Source organism: Hemiscyllium ocellatum, chromosome 39 (assembly GCF_020745735.1).
Source record: "Hemiscyllium ocellatum isolate sHemOce1 chromosome 39, sHemOce1.pat.X.cur, whole genome shotgun sequence".
Taxonomy (NCBI): Eukaryota; Metazoa; Chordata; class Chondrichthyes; order Orectolobiformes; family Hemiscylliidae; genus Hemiscyllium; species Hemiscyllium ocellatum.
The window spans coordinates 24,375,501-24,394,906 of NC_083439.1; the positions used below are offsets into that span (position 1 = coordinate 24,375,501).

General features: G+C 40.5%; 1 protein-coding gene across 4 annotated transcripts in view; it reads right to left on the reverse strand.

The window, feature by feature from the left end:
- Positions 1-19,406, reverse strand: part of LOC132834396 (protein unc-13 homolog A-like) — a 575,505-nt gene that overhangs the window by 209,492 nt on the left and 346,607 nt on the right. For all 4 annotated transcript variants that reach the window (XM_060853271.1, XM_060853270.1, XM_060853267.1 and 1 more), the window contains 3 exons: positions 16,676-16,845; positions 9,411-9,526; positions 7,793-7,956 (listed from right to left, as the gene is read on the reverse strand). In XM_060853271.1, coding sequence (XP_060709254.1) covers positions 7,793-7,956; positions 9,411-9,526; positions 16,676-16,845 — 450 coding nt within the window. The remainder of the gene's footprint in view (positions 1-7,792; positions 7,957-9,410; positions 9,527-16,675; positions 16,846-19,406) is intronic.

The window sequence follows — 19,406 nt, forward strand, 5'->3', positions numbered from 1 at the left end:
AGATGATTTATAAACTACAACTGGCATCAGGTGCTTGAGATTATTGATCCATTGAAATTTCAAGGATGATCCTTATGTTTAAATATAAACAAATGCAATGTTATTTTTGATACACAGCACAATCCCACTTCAGTTATTTTCCATTTTAAAAAAATCTTTATTAGTTATAAAATTTTGGTAATAGACTGACTGAACAGGCAGAGATCATGAGATGAGGCTTCCACCAATGAATGTTCAACCTTGCACTATCACATTGGAAAAAAACTCCATTCAAATATTCAGCAAATATACTCCTACCTCCCTCAAGCACATTTAATAATTATTATTCTTATTATCCTGAGTCTTATTTGGAAATAAACAATCCTGTTTTTAGATAACTCATGTACCCAAACATCCAAGCCAACTGTCAGCTCTACTTCCCCACAAGTCACCTCAGTTAGAATCTAAAGTAAAGTTGCCATCATCCCAGAGGACCCTATGGTTATTCTCTCTCAATAGACTGAGATGACTGCTGGTGGTTTAACCTGAGTGTCACTGCACCTTAGTTAAGGAGAGAAGTTGAGAAAGAGAGAGTTCTTCATGTTAACCTCAGCTTGTACATGAACTGAACCCACTCTGTTGGCATCACTCTGCATTCCAAACCAGCCTTCCAACCAACTGAACAAACCCAGCCAAGTTATGTGGAAAATTGAAACCCCATCATGGCAGACTGCAACACTTCTCACAGCATGCTCCTTTGCATTGCAGTTAAGGCCCTTCATGTATTTCTTTTACAAGGACAATCAGATAAGCACGACTGAGGAGGATCTCCGTGAGAGATAAGGGGCTGATTTTATAATATCTCCTGATGACGGTAAAACAGGGGCCTTACAATACTGGTGCCAGCTTCTGACAGTTGGAGAATACTATTCATGATGCTGGACATTAAGGAGGGAAACCATCCCTCAGGGATGAAGAGGAAGGCAGGTTCAGGAAAACTGGAATCAGTGGGTATCGGGGGCAAAATGTCCACTGGTTGGATTCACACTTGGTACATAGGAAGAAATTTGTTGTTGTTGGAGGTCAGTTATCCCAGCTCCAGGACATCTCCGCAGGAGTTCCTCAGGACTGTGTCCACAGCTCAACCATCTTCAACTGCTTCATCAATCACCTTCCCTTCATCACAAGGTCAGAAGTGGGAATGATCGCCGATGATTGCACAATGTTCAGCACCATTTGCGACTTATAAGGTATTGAAGCAGTCCATGTCCAAATGCAACATGATCTGGACAATATCCAGGCTTGGGCTGCCAAGTGGCAAGTAACAATTGGGCCACACAAATGCCGGGCAATGACCTCCAATAAGAAACAGTCTAACCATCACTCCTTGACTCTTAATGGTGTTATCAACATTTAATCCCTCACCCTCAACCTCCCGGGGGTTACCACTGACCAGAAACTCAATTGGACTCGCCACATAAACACACTGGCTACAATATTAGGTTTGAGGTTAGGAACACTGCAGTGGGTAACTCAACTCCTCACTCCAAAAAGCCTGTCCACCATCTACAAGGTACAAGTCAGGTGTGTGATGGAATATCCCACTAGCCTGCATGGGTGCAGCTCCAACAACACTCAAGAAGCTTGACATCATCTAGGACAAAGCATTTGATTGGAACAAGCATTCATTTCCTCTACCACCAATGCTCAGTAGCAGAGGTGTGTACTATCTACAAGATGCATGGTAGAAATTCACCAAAGATCCTTAGACAGCACCTTCCAAACCCACAGCCATTACTATTTAGAAGGACAAAGACAGCAGATATATGGAAACACCACCAGCTGCAAGCTCCTCTCCAAACTACTCACTACCCTGACAAGGCAATATATTGTTGTTCCTTCACTGTTGCTGGGTCAAAATCGTGGAATTCCTCCCTTACAGCATTGTGTGTCAAACCACAGTACAGGGACTATAGCCATTCAAGAAGGTAGCTCACCACGACTTTCTCAAGGGCAACTAGGGATGAGCAATCAATGCTGGCCCAGTGGATGATGCCAACGTCCCATGTGTGAGTGAGAAAAACACCACAGACCTTGGGGTATAGCAACACCCCCAGTGCTGTTAAGGAGGAAGCTTCAGGATTTTGATTCAGTGACAGTGAAGGAACGGCAATACATTTCCAACTCAAGATGATCTGTGACTTGAAGGGGAACTTGCAAATGTGGCTCCCATGTAACTTCTGCCTTTGTCCATCAAGTAATAAGGGTTGCAGGCTTGCAAGGTGCTATTCCAGGGATATCTTGGTGAGATATTGCAGTGCATCCTGGATGTGGTGCACCCTGCTGCTAACTATGAGTTAGTTATCGAGGGAATGAATACTGAAGCCGTTGGACAGGGTGCTAATCAAGTGGGCTGGTCAGTTCTGAAAGCACTTGAACCTTCCTGAGTGTTGTTGGAGCTTCACCCATCCACCCAAGTATCCCATCAACTTCCTGATTTGTGCCTTTGAGATGGTGGACTGGCTCTGGGGGAGGGGTCAGAGTTCCTGGAAAATGTTCAAATCCTCCAAAATGGCTTGAATAGAGGATTTTGGCAAAGGCTGCTATGTTAATGGGTCCTCCAGTTTGGTGACTGTTTCTTTTTCGGGATTCTTGCTGCAGATTCCAAAAAAAAAAATGGCCTGAGTGGGCCCCTTATGTTTGAGGTGCCTTCTCTAACCCTGGAAAGTGGGATTCTCTGGGCTTTGATCAGCCCTCCAAATTGGAAGGTTTCCCCATCGTCCTCCATGCCAATGTAGGACTCACCCATGTGAATACTTAACTAAAATTTATTTTGAAGAGTATTTTCTGATTGAAATGAAACAGACTAACATTTCCTGCAAATACTATCAATCCAAGGAATAAAACCCAAACCTTTAGCATTGGGAATAAGGTTGCCGATTCTGACTAGACGTTTTCTTGGAGATTTTATCACATGGGATCTACTTCCAAATATTGCTCCCAGTCAAAAGCCTTTTCCTCTCATCTGTAGTATTGTTCCAACCAATGAAAGGAAGTGTTCAAAACTAAAAAGGATCTGACCATTTTTTTCAGTATTGATTTTATTTGTCTCCTGGATTTTACTCAAGTTAGTGTCCAGGAGATTACATTTTAATTGTTGGAGATTGCAGGAGAATCCTGGTGAGTTGGCAACTCGATTTGGGAATGGGTGTTGGAGGTGAGAAAGAGTGTGAATGAGACAGCAACAAAGACCTCCATGAGGGAGGGTCCAGTGCTAGTGCAAACCACAAAAACCAGCTTGGATTTATGTTCAAATTTAATCATTGGTAAATCTAGTTCCAAAATTGTGTTTTTGTTTCTGTTGAGTAGAAAGGGTAAAAAACATATGGCCACTTAAAAACAGAAAATGAGAAAGTTGACAACAGAATGCAAGGTCAACAAAATTGTGTTGATTAAATTTTCCTAATACAAGAAAAATGTTGAAGCAAAAAAGAATAATTAGGCCTAAAGCTTTACATCCTAATTAGGCATGAATTTTCCTATAGGGACCAATGAGATATATATAGTGTGTCTTTAAGAAAAGGTCAGTCTGAATTTGATTAAAAAACAGAAAGTTAGAAAATCCACGTTTTTTAAAAGTCTCTTCAGTGATGGGCTAAAAATAATCTGAATAGATTTCATTGACGTTGCAATGCCAAGCAAAATGACAGCTGGTGTATTTGACTGCAACAAACACATTTTTTTGACTTAAGGATGTTAGAATAGACTTTTTTAAGAGACAAATGGTACACCAAGTTTTCACAGGTTTTAAAATCATTCCAAATTTAAATTCTCTTTTTACTATTATGTACAAATTATTTCAAGGCATCTATTAACTTGCGTTTGAACATTCAAAGTAGTGTGCATTGAGCTGAAAATGTGTTGCTGGAAAAGCGCAGCAGGTCAGGCAGCATCCAAGGAACAGGAAATTCGACGTTTCGGGCATAAGCCCTTCTTCAGGAATGAGGAAAGTGTGTCCAGCAGGCTAAGATAAAAGGTTGGGAGGAGGGACTTGGGGGAGGGGCGATGGAGATGTGATAGGTGTAAGGAGGTCAAGGTGAGGGTGATAGGCCGGAGAAGGGGTGGGGGCGGAGAGGTCAGGAGGGCGGTACTGAGTTCGAGGGATTCGACTGAGACAAGGTGGGGGGAGGGGAAATGAGGAAACTGGAGAAATCTGAGTTCATCCCTTGTGGTTGGAGGGTTCCTAGGCAGAAGATTAGATTAGATTAGATTACTTACAGTGTGGAAACAGGCCCTTCGGCCCAACAGGTCCACACCGACCCGCCGAAGCGCAACCCACCCATACCCCTACATTTACCCCTTACCTAACACTACGGACAATTTAGCATGGCCAATTCACCTGACCCGCACATCTTTGGACTGTGGGAGGAAACCAGAGCACCCGGAGGAAACCCACGCAGACACGGGGGAGAACGTGCAAACTCCACACAGTCAGTCGCCTGAGTCGGGAATTGAACCCGGGTCTCAGGCGCTGTGAGGCAGCTGTGCTAACCACTGTGCCACCGTGCCGCCCATAGATGAGGGCGCTCTTCCTCCAACCGTCGTGTTGTTATGGTCTGGCAATGGAGGAGTCCAAGGACCTGCATGTCCTTGGTGGAGTGGGAGGGGGGAGTTAAAGTGTTGAGCCACAGGGTGGTTGGGTTGGTTGGTACGGGTGTCCCAGAGGTGTTCTCTGACACGTTCCGCAAGTAGGCGGCCTGTCTCCCCAATATAGAGGAGGCCACATCGGATGCAGCGGATGGAATAGTTGATGCGTGTGGAGGTGCAGGTGAATTTGTGGTGGATATGGAGGGATCCCTTGGAGCCTTGGAGAGAAGTAAGGGAGGAGGTGTGGGCGCAAGTTTTGCATTTCTTGCGGTTGCAGGGGAAGGTGCCGGGAGTGGAGGTTGGGTTGGTGGGGGGTGTGGACCTGACGAGGGAGTCACGGAGGGAGTGGTCTTTTCGGAACGCTGATAGGGGAGAGGAGGGGAATATATCCCTGGTGGTGGGGTCTGTTTGGAGGTGGCAGAAATGATGGCGGATGATACGCTGTATATGGAGGTTGGTGGGGTGGTAGGTGAGAACCAGTGGGGTTCTGTCCTGGTGGTGGCTCAAGGGCAGAGGAGCGGGAAGTGGAGGAGATGTGGTGGAGGGCATCGTCGATCACGTCAGGGGGGAATCTGCGGTCCTTGAAGAAGGAGGTCATCTGGGCTGAACGGTATTGGAACTGGTCCTCCTGGGAGCAGATGCGACGGAGACGAAGGAATTGGGAATATGGGATGGCGTTTTTACAGGGGGCAGGGTGGGAGGAGGTGTAGTCTAGGTAGCTGTGGGAGTCAGTTGGTTTATAGTAGATGTCAGTGTTGATTCGGTTACCCGAGATAGAAATGGAAAGGTCTAGGAAGGGGAGGGAGGAGTCTGAGACAGTCCAGGTGAATTTGAGGTCGGGGTGGAAGGTGTTGGTAAATTGGATGAACTGTTCAACCTCCTCGTGGGAGCACGAGGCAGCGCCGATACAGTCATCGATGTAGCGGAGGAAAAGGTGGGGGGTGGTGCCAGTGTAGTGTGCATTGACCATATCTCAATGACCACCTCCCAGAGTGACACGATGGTTCAGTGTTTAGTAGCCAGGTTCAATTCCAGTATCGAGCAACTTTCTGTGTGGAGTCTGCACATTCCACCCATGTCTGTGTTTCCTCTGGGTCCTCCCACAGTCCATGTGCAGGTTAGGTGGACTGGCTATGGGAAATTGCCCATAGTGCCCAGGAATGTGCAGGTTAGGTTGATTAGCCATGGGAAATGTTAGATTACAAGGATAGGGTGGGGTGGGGGGGTGGGGAGTGGGGGAGTTCTGGGTTGAAAGCTATTTGGAAGGTTGGTGTTAACTCAATGGGCCAAATCACTTGCTTTCACAATCTAAGGATTCAATTTATTAAAAATAAATCATTCTCAGGCTGTCAGCATCAGTGAGATTGTCAACCTATTAAGCCCATGCCTGATTCTCCCAAATAGTTGTTACTGGGTCTTCTTGAACATTCTTTGTAGTGGTGCTTAGCTGTTAGTGAAGGTTACTCTGCCAAATTATGCTTTGAAAGGCTGGTCATGGCATTAATCAACTCCAGCCTCCCCACTCCTCTTGACCCACTCCAATTTGTCTATCAGACCAACAAACCCATGTCAGATGCCACATCACTTGCCCTTCACTTGTCCCTACAACATCTTGAAACCAAGAACAGCTAATGTAAGAATCCTACAGTTCAGCCTTCAACACTATTATCCCCTCGAGACCGATTACTAAACTTAGTGATCTCGGACTAAGCCCCACTCTCTGCAACTGGATCCTCAGTTTCCTGACCCACAGGCCAGGAATTAGTGAAGACTGGGGACAATATTTCATCCTCACTAACACTCAACACTGGAGCCCCCTAGAGGTGCGTACTCAGCTCCCTACTGTACTCACTACATACCAATGACTAGGTCGCCAAATACCAGACTAATGCCATTTACAAGTTTGCTGATGACACCACCACAGTCGGTCGAATCTCAGATGGCGATGAAACAGACTTCAGACAGAAGGTGGAAGACCTGGAAAAATGTTTCACTGAGAACAACCTAGCTAATACCAGCAAAACCAAGGAACTCATTATTGACTTATGGCAGTATCTTAGTCATGCCCCCTCCTACACATTAACAGCGCAGAGGTGGAGATCGTCAAGCTCCTGGGAGTGGTCATTCACCACAAGCTTTCTTGGACTCTTCATGTGGACGCAATGGTTACAAAGGCCCAACAATGTCTCTTCTTCCTCAGGCAGCCAAGGAAATTTGGCATGACGGCGAATACTCTTGCCAACTTTTATAGGTGTGCCATCGACAACATTCCATCTGGATGTATGGTAACTGTACCATTCAAGATCAGAGATGGTTACAGAGAGTGGTAAACTCGGCCCGGACAATCACAAAGGCCAACCTTCCATCTACCAGGCCCTGCTGTCAAGGAAAAGCCGCTAGCATTCTCAAAGATCCATCCCACTCTGGCAAAGCTTTTCTATAAACTACTACTGGGGAGAAGGTACAGAAGCCCGAACACATGCATCAGCCGGATTCGAAACAGTTTCTACCCTCATGTTGTGAGAATACTGAATGGACTCACAAACTCTTAACATTTGCCTGTACCTGTGTTTTTGTTTTTGCCGCTGTTTACCTATTATTTACTTATCTATGCTACTTAACTATGTGGTTGGCCTGTATTGCTCGCAAGACAAAGCTTTTCACTGTGCCTCAGTACATGTGACAATAAATCAATTCAATTCAATTCAGAAGACCCTTCTGATCCAACTATGTTATTGTGGGTCTGGAATCAGACCCTGGACTGGGATGAAGATTTCAAAGGTCATTTCCTGTTCATGATGAGCAGCCAGAGGAAGTAGTAGAGGCGGGAGTAATTAGAACAGAACATTAAAAAGATATTTGGACAGGTACCTGGACTGGAAATGTTTATAGGGATATGGGCTGAATGCTGGCAAATGGGATGAGTTGGGCTGAAGGGCCTGTTTCCATACTGTATGATTCCATAGCCTGTTGGTTTTGCATGACAACCTTCCAGCTTCATGGACATATCAATCTGATACAAACATCAAATTTCCAGGCACTTATGGTTGAACTCAAAGTGCATGGGAGAATATGAATCCAAGTCATCTGATTCATTCAGAATCAACATCAAAACAACCTGGGTCTAGGATGACTGAAAAAAAATTATTGCAAATGAGTTACTCACGTCATGGCCTGGTAAATTGATTCAACTCCATAGCGCATTGCAAATTCGTCCACAATTTCTTGACCAAAATCTTCAAAGTAGACCTTCCACGCTTCATCGCCTTTCACTTGCGGGATTTTCACAATACCATTATATTTTGTTTCAGTTAGGTGAGTGAATAGGCTCTGAAGAAAGCAAGAGGAAGACTAAATTTGTGCATTGTATTTCCAGCCTTCTCGATCATTACATTCAATGCCAGAGACCCACAGAATTTTCTATTCACAGTGCCTAAGCACTACTTTCATTTCAACACATATTACAATCTTTCTCCTTGTGTTTTCGAAAAATAAAACTGAACAAAGACAGGCCCAGGGTGGTGATTTATTTCTGGCAGTCATCGCTTACACAGCATCAGATATTCCATTCTGTTGACTGCAAATGAGGTGAATATCAATTGCTGTATATTGCAGATATCCCCCTGTACTGCTCCACCATAAAGACAATACATTACAGTGATACGTTTGCAGAAGTAGTTTTAATGAACAATAAAATGTTTTGTAATAATTAGATTAGCAGATAAGGCCATTAACCAGCTATCAGAGTCATAAGAAATATATAGCATAGACAAAGGCTTTTCAGTCCCAGTGTGTCTCTGCTGGTCAAAACAATCACCTAACTATTCTAATCCCATTGTCTAGCACTTGGTCCATAGTCTTGTGTGCAAGGACACATCTAAATACTTCTTAAATGGTACAAGGGTTTCTGCCTCTTACCACTCTTACAGGCAGTGAGCTCCAGATTTCCACTGTCTGGATGAAATTGTTTCTCCTCAACCTTCTAAACCTTCTCCCCTTTATTAAAGCATTTGACAAGCTCCCTAATGGTAATGATTCAGAACATTAATTTACATGGCATCCACGCTAAGTTGGTAATCTGGATACAAAATTGGCTGGGCCTTGGAAGACAGAGGGTAGTTGTGGAGGGTTGTTTTTTTGATGGGAGGTCTATGCCAGTGGTGTTCCATAAGGATCTGTGCTGGGCATCAGCTGCTTGCAATTTATATAAATGGTTTGGAGGAGAGTGAAAGTGGTCTAATTAGTAAATTTGCAGGCCATACAAAATTGATGGATGTGGATAGTGAGGCAGGTTATCAAAGAGTACAGCAAGATATAGATCAACTGTAAAGGTGAGTAGAGATTTTGCAGATGGCATTTAATTCAGGCAAGTGTAAGGTGATGTATTTTGGGAAGTCAAATGCAGAGGAAAATATACAGTAAATGGCATCATCCTTCAGTTCATTGATATACAGAAGGATCTTAGGATGCAAGTTCACAGCTCCCAGAAAATGGCAACACAGTGCATAAGGTGGTAAAGAAGGTATAAGGCATGCTTGTCTTCATTGGGTAGCCGTGATATGGAGGTGCTGGTGTTGGACTGGAGTGGACAAAGTTAAAAATCACACAACACCAGATTATAGTCCAACAGGTTTATTTGGAAACATAAACAAAGCGGGTACAGTTGGTAAATTTCAGTTTAAATGAAAAAACCCTCTGGAGCCTAGTAGGCACATTTGGTAAATTTTTGCATATTTCAAAAGTTATGAAACATTAAACACAATAGCTGTATGATGTTGCCTTACCTCGTGTAAACATGTGTACTGTACATGATATGGGGCCACTTTCTCCTCGCCTTTAATTTCAACACTGATTTTCATTCTAATGGCGCCAGAAACTGCCGACTTGTCAGTTCTCTTCTCTGCGAAGAAGAAATACAGCCCATAATTCTGAGATATTCCACACTGCATCAAAATATCTTGGTGCTCATTTAAATGTTAATGATTTATAAATAGCATGAACGTGATACATTAGTGAAGTCCCTAAAGACTGTTCATCTCATCTTTCATTCAGATAATAGCAGTTACTCACATTGCAATTTGATGCTTCAAGCTAAGAATTATTTTATGATTCTCATTTGCATATGCTCAAAAGTAACTTTAGCAATCGAAAAACACAACAGTATGAATTACAGTCAGATCCTGTTGTAGAAAAATATCGAGGCAAAGGAACATTGAATTGTGTGTAAAGACGGATATAAATGGAAAGTTGGAAATAAATTTTTTTAAAACCCCACACACGTTTAATCATTTATGAAGTGTAGGAATGAGACTCCATGGTTTCAGCTCTTGCTGTTCTGGGCTGAACAGATGAAGTGACATTAAAAGGAAATAAATGTCATTATTGAAAAGGTCCTTGCACTGTTAAATACTGGCCTTAACTCATGCATTTAGTTCTAATGGCAATTAATATGCAAACAAATGCAGCTTCTTTTTTATTTGATTTGACGATGAATTCACTCTCTTTAACTCATCTTCCTTCTTACTCCTTCTCATGGTTATTTCTCAATCCTGCCATCACATTGATTGAAGAGATACAAGCCTGTTTGCCCTGTTCACTCAGATCCCACATGTCCTGTTTCCTCGCCATATCATCAAATGCTCATATTATCAATAACTTTCTGGACAATTTTTCTTTGAACTGAAGAGCCGTCTCGCAACATATTCTGGCCCAATACTTAATGAGATGCAGCCAATTAACTTGAACTTCCAGCCACGTTCTTTGTTATCTTCACACATTACAGATTGCCATCATAATTCTTAAATTATATTCTCCTCAGATTTTATAGGTGCTCTGAAAATAATTGCCAAGCTTTTTTCTTTTAACGGGGTTACATTTGGCCTGACTCTAGTTTTGCTTCTGTAAATCGTTATTTAATTGGCCCAAGCACGTCTTCAAACTTAAAATATTCTTGCAATCCCTCCCCCAAATCTGGCTTTTGATTTAATGATCAGCCTGTACCCTGATCCAACTGTTACACTCCTGCATGGTGAATCCTAGTTAGACCCAACGCATCCTGTCAATATTCGATGAATTCCTGCTGCTTTGCCCAGCGGTTACTCTGGGTAAATATCTGTTTCTGGTTTCCCTCGAGTCTTGGAGTCAGTTTGTGCTTCTCACTCACTTCGCTCCTGTGTTCTCCTTTCTAGATGCACTGCCCAAATATCCGAAACCAAAGTAGCGAATTCTATCTTCTTTGGGGGATCCCAGTGCCCGAATCACCAGGGGAAATGCTACCTTTTACCAACAAGTGACAGTGAGCAAACGATCAGAGTTTCACAATCGAACGTAAAATACTTTGCAAACTTGCATCACTCTCAAAATCAGTTTCTCATTATCCATAAGATGCTGCCCATATCTAGACACACAGCAAATCCCATCCATCCATTACCTAAATCCTCACTGATCAACATTGCTTCCAGTTTGGTTATTCCTAAATTTTAAATTCTCATGCTTGATTTGTAATCCCTCCATGGCCTCACCTTCTCAATATCTTTAATGTCCTCAATCCTGCAAGATCATTAAGACCTTAAACTGCTTGCCCTGTATGTTGCCCTGATAATAATCACACCACATTGGTTGCCCTGCCTTCAACTTGTTAGACTGAGTCCTGGAATTCTCTCCATTAACTCCTCTTCTTAGTTACTTGTTTCTCTACCTGTAAGACATGCCTTAAAACCTAACTTTTTGACCCAGCCAATCTGTTTTAATATCTCCTTGTGTGGCTACAATGTAAAGCAACTTGGGACATTTTCCTGTATTAATGCAAGTTTTGTTGGTATCAGTATCAACAGCTGATAGCAAAAATGGATGATGCATGGAAAGTGGCTCCTATTAATTAGCAAGATTTACGACAATTAATTTATTTCTTACATCAACTCCATATGCAAGTAAACACACTATTACTCATCCCACTTCCTAAACCTGCCATGCTATCTGAAATGATCAGTTTAGTTCCAAATTGGGACACGTTACATTGCAACTGAAAGCTTAGTGGGACTTGACTAAACTCATTTCACATGAGATCCTTACAGCTGGAAGAGTCATTTACCCTGTTTCATTTGAATCCAAATGGCTTCTTTTATTCACTCATGGGATGTGGGAAGTGGGCATCGCTGGCTGCTTGTTGCCCATCCCTAGTTGCCCTTGGTGGTGGTGAGCTGCTTTTTTGAACAGCACATGAACTGCATTGGTTCAAGGCAGCAGCTTTCCACCACTTTCTCGAGGGCAAATAGGGATGGGTGAGAAGCAATACCCAGGTCCTGTCAGGGAAGAAAACATTAAAATACCAGCCCAGCACCCATCTAGTTCCAACCCCTTTCACATGCACCATTACTACTAAGAGTTCTACATGTAATGTCTATCATAAAAATACCACTCATGATTATTGTGTTCAATTTGCCATTTGCTAGGTAAAAATCACAAGTTCCATCAAACAACAGAAAGATTAAACAACAGCAAAGATGAAAGAGATAAATTGCATTGCGGTATAATTGAGCAGATGCAATAAGCGATTTGTTTAAAACTGTCAGTTGATTGTAGAACCTAATACAAACATACTTAACGTTTCTCAGAGGGAAATTCTGCTTAATTTTTAAATGATGAATGGCCATCCACCTAATCATAAATTCACAAAAAAAGTTGTTTAACATTAAACTAAGGCTGGGGACTGAGGTGTTCAGAAAATGTGTTTGCAGAGGATGAGATTTCTTCCCTGTATGTGGGCAATAATTGCTTCACAGCTCGACCAGCAACAGAATATTAACCTTGTATCGAAAGTGGCAGCTGCTAATGATGTTCAAGATGGCAAGCAGGAACAACACATGGACAAAGCTGATATTGTTTGCACCAGTATATACAGAGATTCAAATATACAGAGTGCAGTATCCTCTGGGGTTTGATTGTTATGAAAGCAAGTGTAAGTCAATAACAAAGATGTGGTAAGTGCTGCTTTAAGTTTTATACCTATTGTAAAAAGGACTGAAAGGCAATTAATGAAAGAAAATATAAAAAGCTTTGTAAAGGTAATTATGCCAATGACAGTAAAATGGTATAGCTTTGTTCAGAGAAGAACAGAACTGAATTTAAAATTTTCACAGAATAGAGAACTATCATGTGACAACAGATAAAAAAAAATCATTGTGGGGTGTACCTAGTACAAATTGCAGAAGAAAAGTGAGTTACCGACTAAGCTGGAATGACAGGTTAGAGCACAGCCGCTTTATTGAATCAACTCCTCCAGACAGTCATGCCCAAAAGCAATTCTAACTACATCTCCCAACCCGAGCTGCCTCTTGGAGAGAGCTTGGATTCAGTCTGCTCCTTTTAGCATCAATGTGTTTGATTGAATAAGCTTGCAGCTCGTCAGTCAGACACAGGTGTAGTCCTTTCCTTCCACTGGTGGGAGTGTCACTGGTGAGCACTGCCAGCACTTGTCTGTGTTGGTTTCCTCCCACAGTCCAAAGATGTGCAGGTTAGCTGGATTGGCCATTCTAAATTGTCCAAAGTGTTTGGTGCATCAGTCAGTGGGAAATGGGTCTGGGTGGGTTCCTCTTCGGAGGGTTGGTGTGGACATGTTGGGCCTGTTTCTACACTGTAGGGAATCCAATCTAATTTGACATAATGCCATGCCCTAACTAAGTTTGGGTGAATAAACATTGAAATAAATTATGGTTTGATTGTCCAGTTAGAAGTTATCAGACATTTATTGCACAATATTTACTAAATTAGAAGCACCTACAACTTGAATTGACAGGTGTCAACAATTCTTAGCTGCTGTAATGTAGCTCTCTGCAGCCTCTAAGATTATATGAAAGTGTGAAAATAACTCTAGTAACTTTTGTATATAGATGTTCGAAGTCAACATTAACAAATGCAGACATCAGAAAGTGTTTCCAACCATGAGAATGATCAATGAATAGGATGAACAGAGGAGTAGATGCAGAAATTTGGAATTGTTTAAGAGTTAATTGGATATGTGTACAGGAGAGAATTTCAAGTCAATCTGGATAGCTAAAATTAATGTTCTTATTTATAATTTGTTATGCTACAATTTGTTTTCAAATCTTTATTTCAGATATTGTATAGATCTGTTAACTTATATAAAGTCATCTGGCTTCACAAAACACTTTTACATAAAACGTGGATAAACTGATGCTTGCAAAACCTCAGAAGCACTGGTATATGATTAAAATCCTCCAGTTCATCTGCCATTTCACCTTAGTCTAGATTTGATGCAGTAAAGAATTCTATTTCGGATGCCAAGCAAATTAAAAAGGTTTGTAAATCATTCCAATTTAGTCTACTCGGGCTCTGGATGGGCAATTCAAGAAAACTTGTAACTTTTATCTCATTTCATTCCAGCAGATGTGCGTACAGTTGGAGATTATAACTTTATTATGGTGGCAATTGGTTTTTTATTGTGGAATAATGATTAATTCACTGAGGGTGAACAGCTAAGAAATTAGGTTACAGCCTACAGTCACAAAAATGTGAAAAAGCATTTATGCAGATGTAATAAAATTCCAAAAGCACAACTAAAATAAATTGAAAATTTAAACATAACATGGATATCTGAACTGCAAGACTCTAATCTGCGAGAGGAGTTCAGAAAATATTCTGAACCAAGGGAATAAAGTACTTTCCAAACTATCTAAACAAAATTAGATTAGAGCCTTTTGCTAATTCCATCTAAGTTAGATAGATAAATACTTATATTGCATTCTTCCTCCGTGAGTTGAAAGATATCCTGTTACATAACATGGACATTAAACTACATACAGAATACCTTGTATAATTGCAGATATAAATCCGAAGAGTACAAGAAATTGGATTACGAGCTTAAGGACGACGGAGGACCTTATATGGACATAGCTAGGATTGTCACCCCACATGTAACTATGTTTGATGTCAAGGAACAAATGCAGGCAGTAGGCAGTAAACAAATCTTCGCTAAGTTGATAGAATTTTAAATATCACAGATGAATGTGATGGTGTGGTTGTTGGCTGTGCACGTACATTGTAACCTGATTGCAAGTAGAAAAGATAAAAACAGACTATTTCAACAACGTAAATATTGGAAAAACAACCATCTCAAGTGAACTGACATGCATGTGCACCCAAAGTTTAATCTGTGTCACCTTCAATTTTCAAGGGTGACCCATGCAATAATATGGACAAAACACTATTAAACTGGATGGGGTGAAGGATGGTGGATAGTTTAGATTAATTTGTTGAGCAATATTTCCATTAAATGGACTGAAATATATCTTAAGTACCATTAAAGTCAAACTGAATACCTTATATAGTGCATAATTTGCTTTGATTCATTAAATTTACAATTCACCCGAGTTTCATCATGCTGATAAGAGTATGTAAAGGTGAACAAATCCACTTTCATGTTTAAATATTTATGATGAACAATGGGCAAAAGTAATTAACTGTGAGCCAACTTTGTTGCAATTTGATGTTTTAAGATGTTAGTGTGAATATAATGCTTTTAATCTTTCATTTTTAGTATGCATTCAAGGACTGTAGGTATCACTGCCTGGCCCATCATTTATTGCCTATTCCTGGTTGTCCTTGAGAGCTGTGGTATGCTGGCTTCTTGTACTGCCCATACAGTACTGCTACAGTCCATTTCATGTGGGTAAAATGCTGTCAGGAATGGATCTCCAAGATTTTGACTGGGTACCACTGAAGGAACGGCAATATGTTTCCAAGTCAGGATGGTGAGTGGCTTGGAGAGGAACTTGCAGGTGGTGGTGTTTCTATGTATCTGCTGCCCTTGTCCTCTAGATGGTGTGGTCATGCACTGTCCAAGGACCCTTGGTGAATTTCTACAGTACATCTTGTAGATGGTACACACTACTACTTCTGAGCAAAAGGGAATGAATAAATGTGGATATATTTTTTTAAATTCCTTCATGGGATGTCAGCACCATTAGCTGGGTCAACATTTATTGCCCATCCATAATTGCCCTTGAGAAAGGGGAAGAGGAGTGAGGTGTTGCAGTCCATTTGTTTTAGGTAGATCCATAATGATATTACAGAGGGAGTTGCATTCTTTTGGCTCAATGACACTGAAGGAATAATGATAGTCTCCAAGCCACTCACCATTGCTTGGAGATATAACTTACAGATAGCAGTGTTCTCATTTATCTACTGCCATTGTCCTTTTAGGTGGCTGTGGTTGTAGCTGGAAGATGCTGACTAAGGAGCCTTGGTAAATTTCTGGAGATGTATCTTCAATAAAATGAGCTGCTTTGTTCTGGATGGTGTCAAGCTTCTTAAGTGTTGTTGGAACTGGAGTCATCCTGACACACTGCTGACCTTGTAGATGGTGGACAGGCTTTGGGGAGTCAGGAGGTGAGTTACTGGCTGCAGTATTCCAAGCCTACTCTTGTAGCCACTGTGCTTATGTGGTGAGAATAGCTGATTTTCTGGTCAATGGTAACCCCCAGAATGTTTATAGTGGGGGATTCGATGATGGAAATGTCATTCAAGATCATGTTATGCTTAGATTCTCTCTTGTTGGAAATGGTCACGGTCTAGTACTTGTGCGCCACAGATGAAACTGCACTTTGTGGCATAAAGTAGCTAATGCTGGGATAAGAGAGAAAAGAAAAGAGCAAGAAACAGAAATGTAAGGAGACTAAAATTACATAAATCTAAGTAAGGTTAACCGGAAAATTAGTGCCAAACCATTTAGGAATTAAAATCCAGAAGATCTTTTTCCATAAAATATTGAGAATCTGGAGAACTCACTCAAAAGGTTGGAATCAATTAAAATTCTAAAGACTGATGACATTTTTCTGTTGGGAATGGGTAATAAAAGGTAACGATCAAACAAAAGCAGACAAATGAAGTTCAAGTACAGACCAGCCATGATCTATTAGAATCATAGAATATGCTCATGGGGCTAAAATTGTTATTCCATTTAAGCACTTCAGTAGAGGCCAAAATGTCACTGTAGTACTTTACAAGTAGGCATCAATAAATAATCACATACCTAAGTTGTACCAGACATCCATCTCACCGCTCAGTGTTCGTACTTCAATAATTGTTTGTCCAAGGAAATCATCTGATTCTTTCTTGAAATGCTGCTTAACCCGAGATTTGATATCATCATCTTCATCCCAAACTCTAACTTTTATTCTATCGGTGGAATTATGACACTCACTGTCCATAAATGAAACAATAAAGATTAAAAGCATACTATGGCATTGAACGCCACATTAACGAATCTCATTCTTATTTCAGTTAATAAAGAGATATTTATAAATGAAGTATCTTCTTTTTAACAAAAATAAGAAGTGGTTTGTTGGACTATAAATAAAACTTTCATAAGAGCAATTAATCTATGTTAGCCATCTCAAAAATAATATTTATTTTTGTTTAGCTACACATTGTGGCTTAGAAAACATATTTCTTCTATCATTGCAAATTTTCTTGAACAATTATCCTACATAAAGCCAAATGAGACATCAGAGAAATCCTTGCCAATGGTAAAAATTGAGCTTTGTAGTTAGTTAGATTATGTTGCTGTGTGTGACCAGAATAAATTTCGGTCTGCAGTATTCTTCTACAACATGAGCCATTAAGATGATAAAAATATAGGTAATTTTCACAGTAATTAAGCATAAATAAGGCAAATTTCAGTCAAAACAAAGTAAATATAAAAACTCATTATTTCATATTTTCTCACCATGATTTAAATATTACAGGAGTTAATTTACTTTGAGGAAAAAACTAAAAAACTAATTTGATGTAGCTGACTGAAACCATGAAATTAATAGTTAATTTGCAGTTTCTGTAACTTGAGACTCAACGCTTCAATAAGTATATTCAGCAAGACACAAGTTAAAAAAAAATTCAAACTAGAAACAGCTATTGCCCATCTGCAGCTAATAAATGGCATTTTAACTAAAGTTTACTCAATTCAATAAGTATCTCAGAGGGTTACTGCAATTACTTATAGTGCACGATAATACCCTTAGTCTTCACTTTTAATTTAATGTAACAGAGTTTCAGTCACTTTCAGAATTCTCTGTGTAGTACTGTCACTTCAAACAGTCATTCATATACAAAATTGAGATGTTTTCACTACAGATGTAATAATCTCAGTTAGTACAGAATGCAGTCTTCACCAATTTGGCTATTGAATATTCTGGGGTTCATTGAGCTCGGCATTCTCGTATATATAGAGTTCAAATCATTATTCATCTATGCCAAGTGAAAGTATGGCGGAATATTGCATGAAGTAGCGCTGAACATTTAATAGGTTCAGATTTTCTTTGTAAATATGGTTTCTCTTGTCGGTCTCAAGTGATTCAGTTTCTGTAATGCACACTTGTCATCAGTAGAGTATGCAAAACAACAACTGCAATCATATGATAACAGAAATGGGAGAAGCAGGAATATATAAAAAGCAGTGACAAGCTATTTAATGAAGTTTGTAAATTAGGGGGAAAAAACAGAAGATAAGGAATGACTTGCTGAGATTTCGCTTGCAAACATTTGCATACAATAAATCTCCACAGGATTACTAGATTCTCTCTAAGCTGGAAGATACGGCTCTGAATAACCAGAATGGTTCGCTGCACTTGCCTACTCGAGCACCATTAAAGATGGCATTAACATTAAGACTGATGAATTCAGAAGTAAGTGACCCTTTAGCAGTATGGAAAGTGATAAATAATGCCGAACAATCTATTTGGTCCTGAAAATTAATTCTACAAATGTGGGAACTCATTCCTTCAGAGGTTTTTAAAGAACAAAATAATAAAGTAATATTTTCTGCAATTGTCTCTGCTATTGTCTCATCTGCCTTTTTCAATTTTTATTTCTGCACAGAATTTAAACCTTATTCATTTCTTTTGGCTTACACTCTGCGACGTGGATACTAATAGTGGAGTGGAATTTCCAATTACAAACTGTGTTGAGGATGCTCCTTTAACATGGTTATGTTGTACTTTGTTTCTTTTCAAGAAGGGTTGTAAAAGGCAGAAGTTCAAATTTGTCTGGGTTTAGGCCACTTTGCTAATGGCTACCAGATACTGTCCAAGGCAACAGGGTAAAGGCTTTTAGGTTTTTTTATTTGAAACACTTGAACAATGAAAGGAGAGTGGCAAGTTCACCCAGTTTAAGCATTTTTTCTAGTTTGGTTTAGTTTTAATAGTTAGAAACTGCTGGAGACAGAGAAGTAGCTACATTGGAAGGAGGGTGCATGTGTCAGCAAATGATCCCCAGCTGATTCTCTCTAATATCTCTCCCATAAGAAACTGGATTTGAATTTACCTTTTTGTCAAGGGGTGTTTATGGGGACATTGCACGAAATTGGAACAGCATCATTAAGTTGCGATAGAGTCGGTTGGGTTATCAAATCACTGTTATTTCAAATTTTGTTTTCTTTGGTTTGTGCTTCATACAGTGATGTGTAATTAAATTCTGTTTTACTTGAAGCCAAGTAGTTTGACTTCTGCATCACTCCTGGGATATCCACCTTCCATCTGCCTAAAATAACTAGAGAAGTTAACATCTGGACTATCTTCTTAAAATGTTTTGAGGTCCACAACAGAACCCACACTTTAATATGATAGTGTTGTGTCAGTCCTAATCTCAGGCCTTAAGTCCAATTGGATCTGGAGCACTCTGGAGGAGGAGACAGAAGCAGCTGGCAGGGGGAGATGCTGGTGGGATGGTGTCTAAATGACCACAGAGAGGATTGGATGGGACATGGG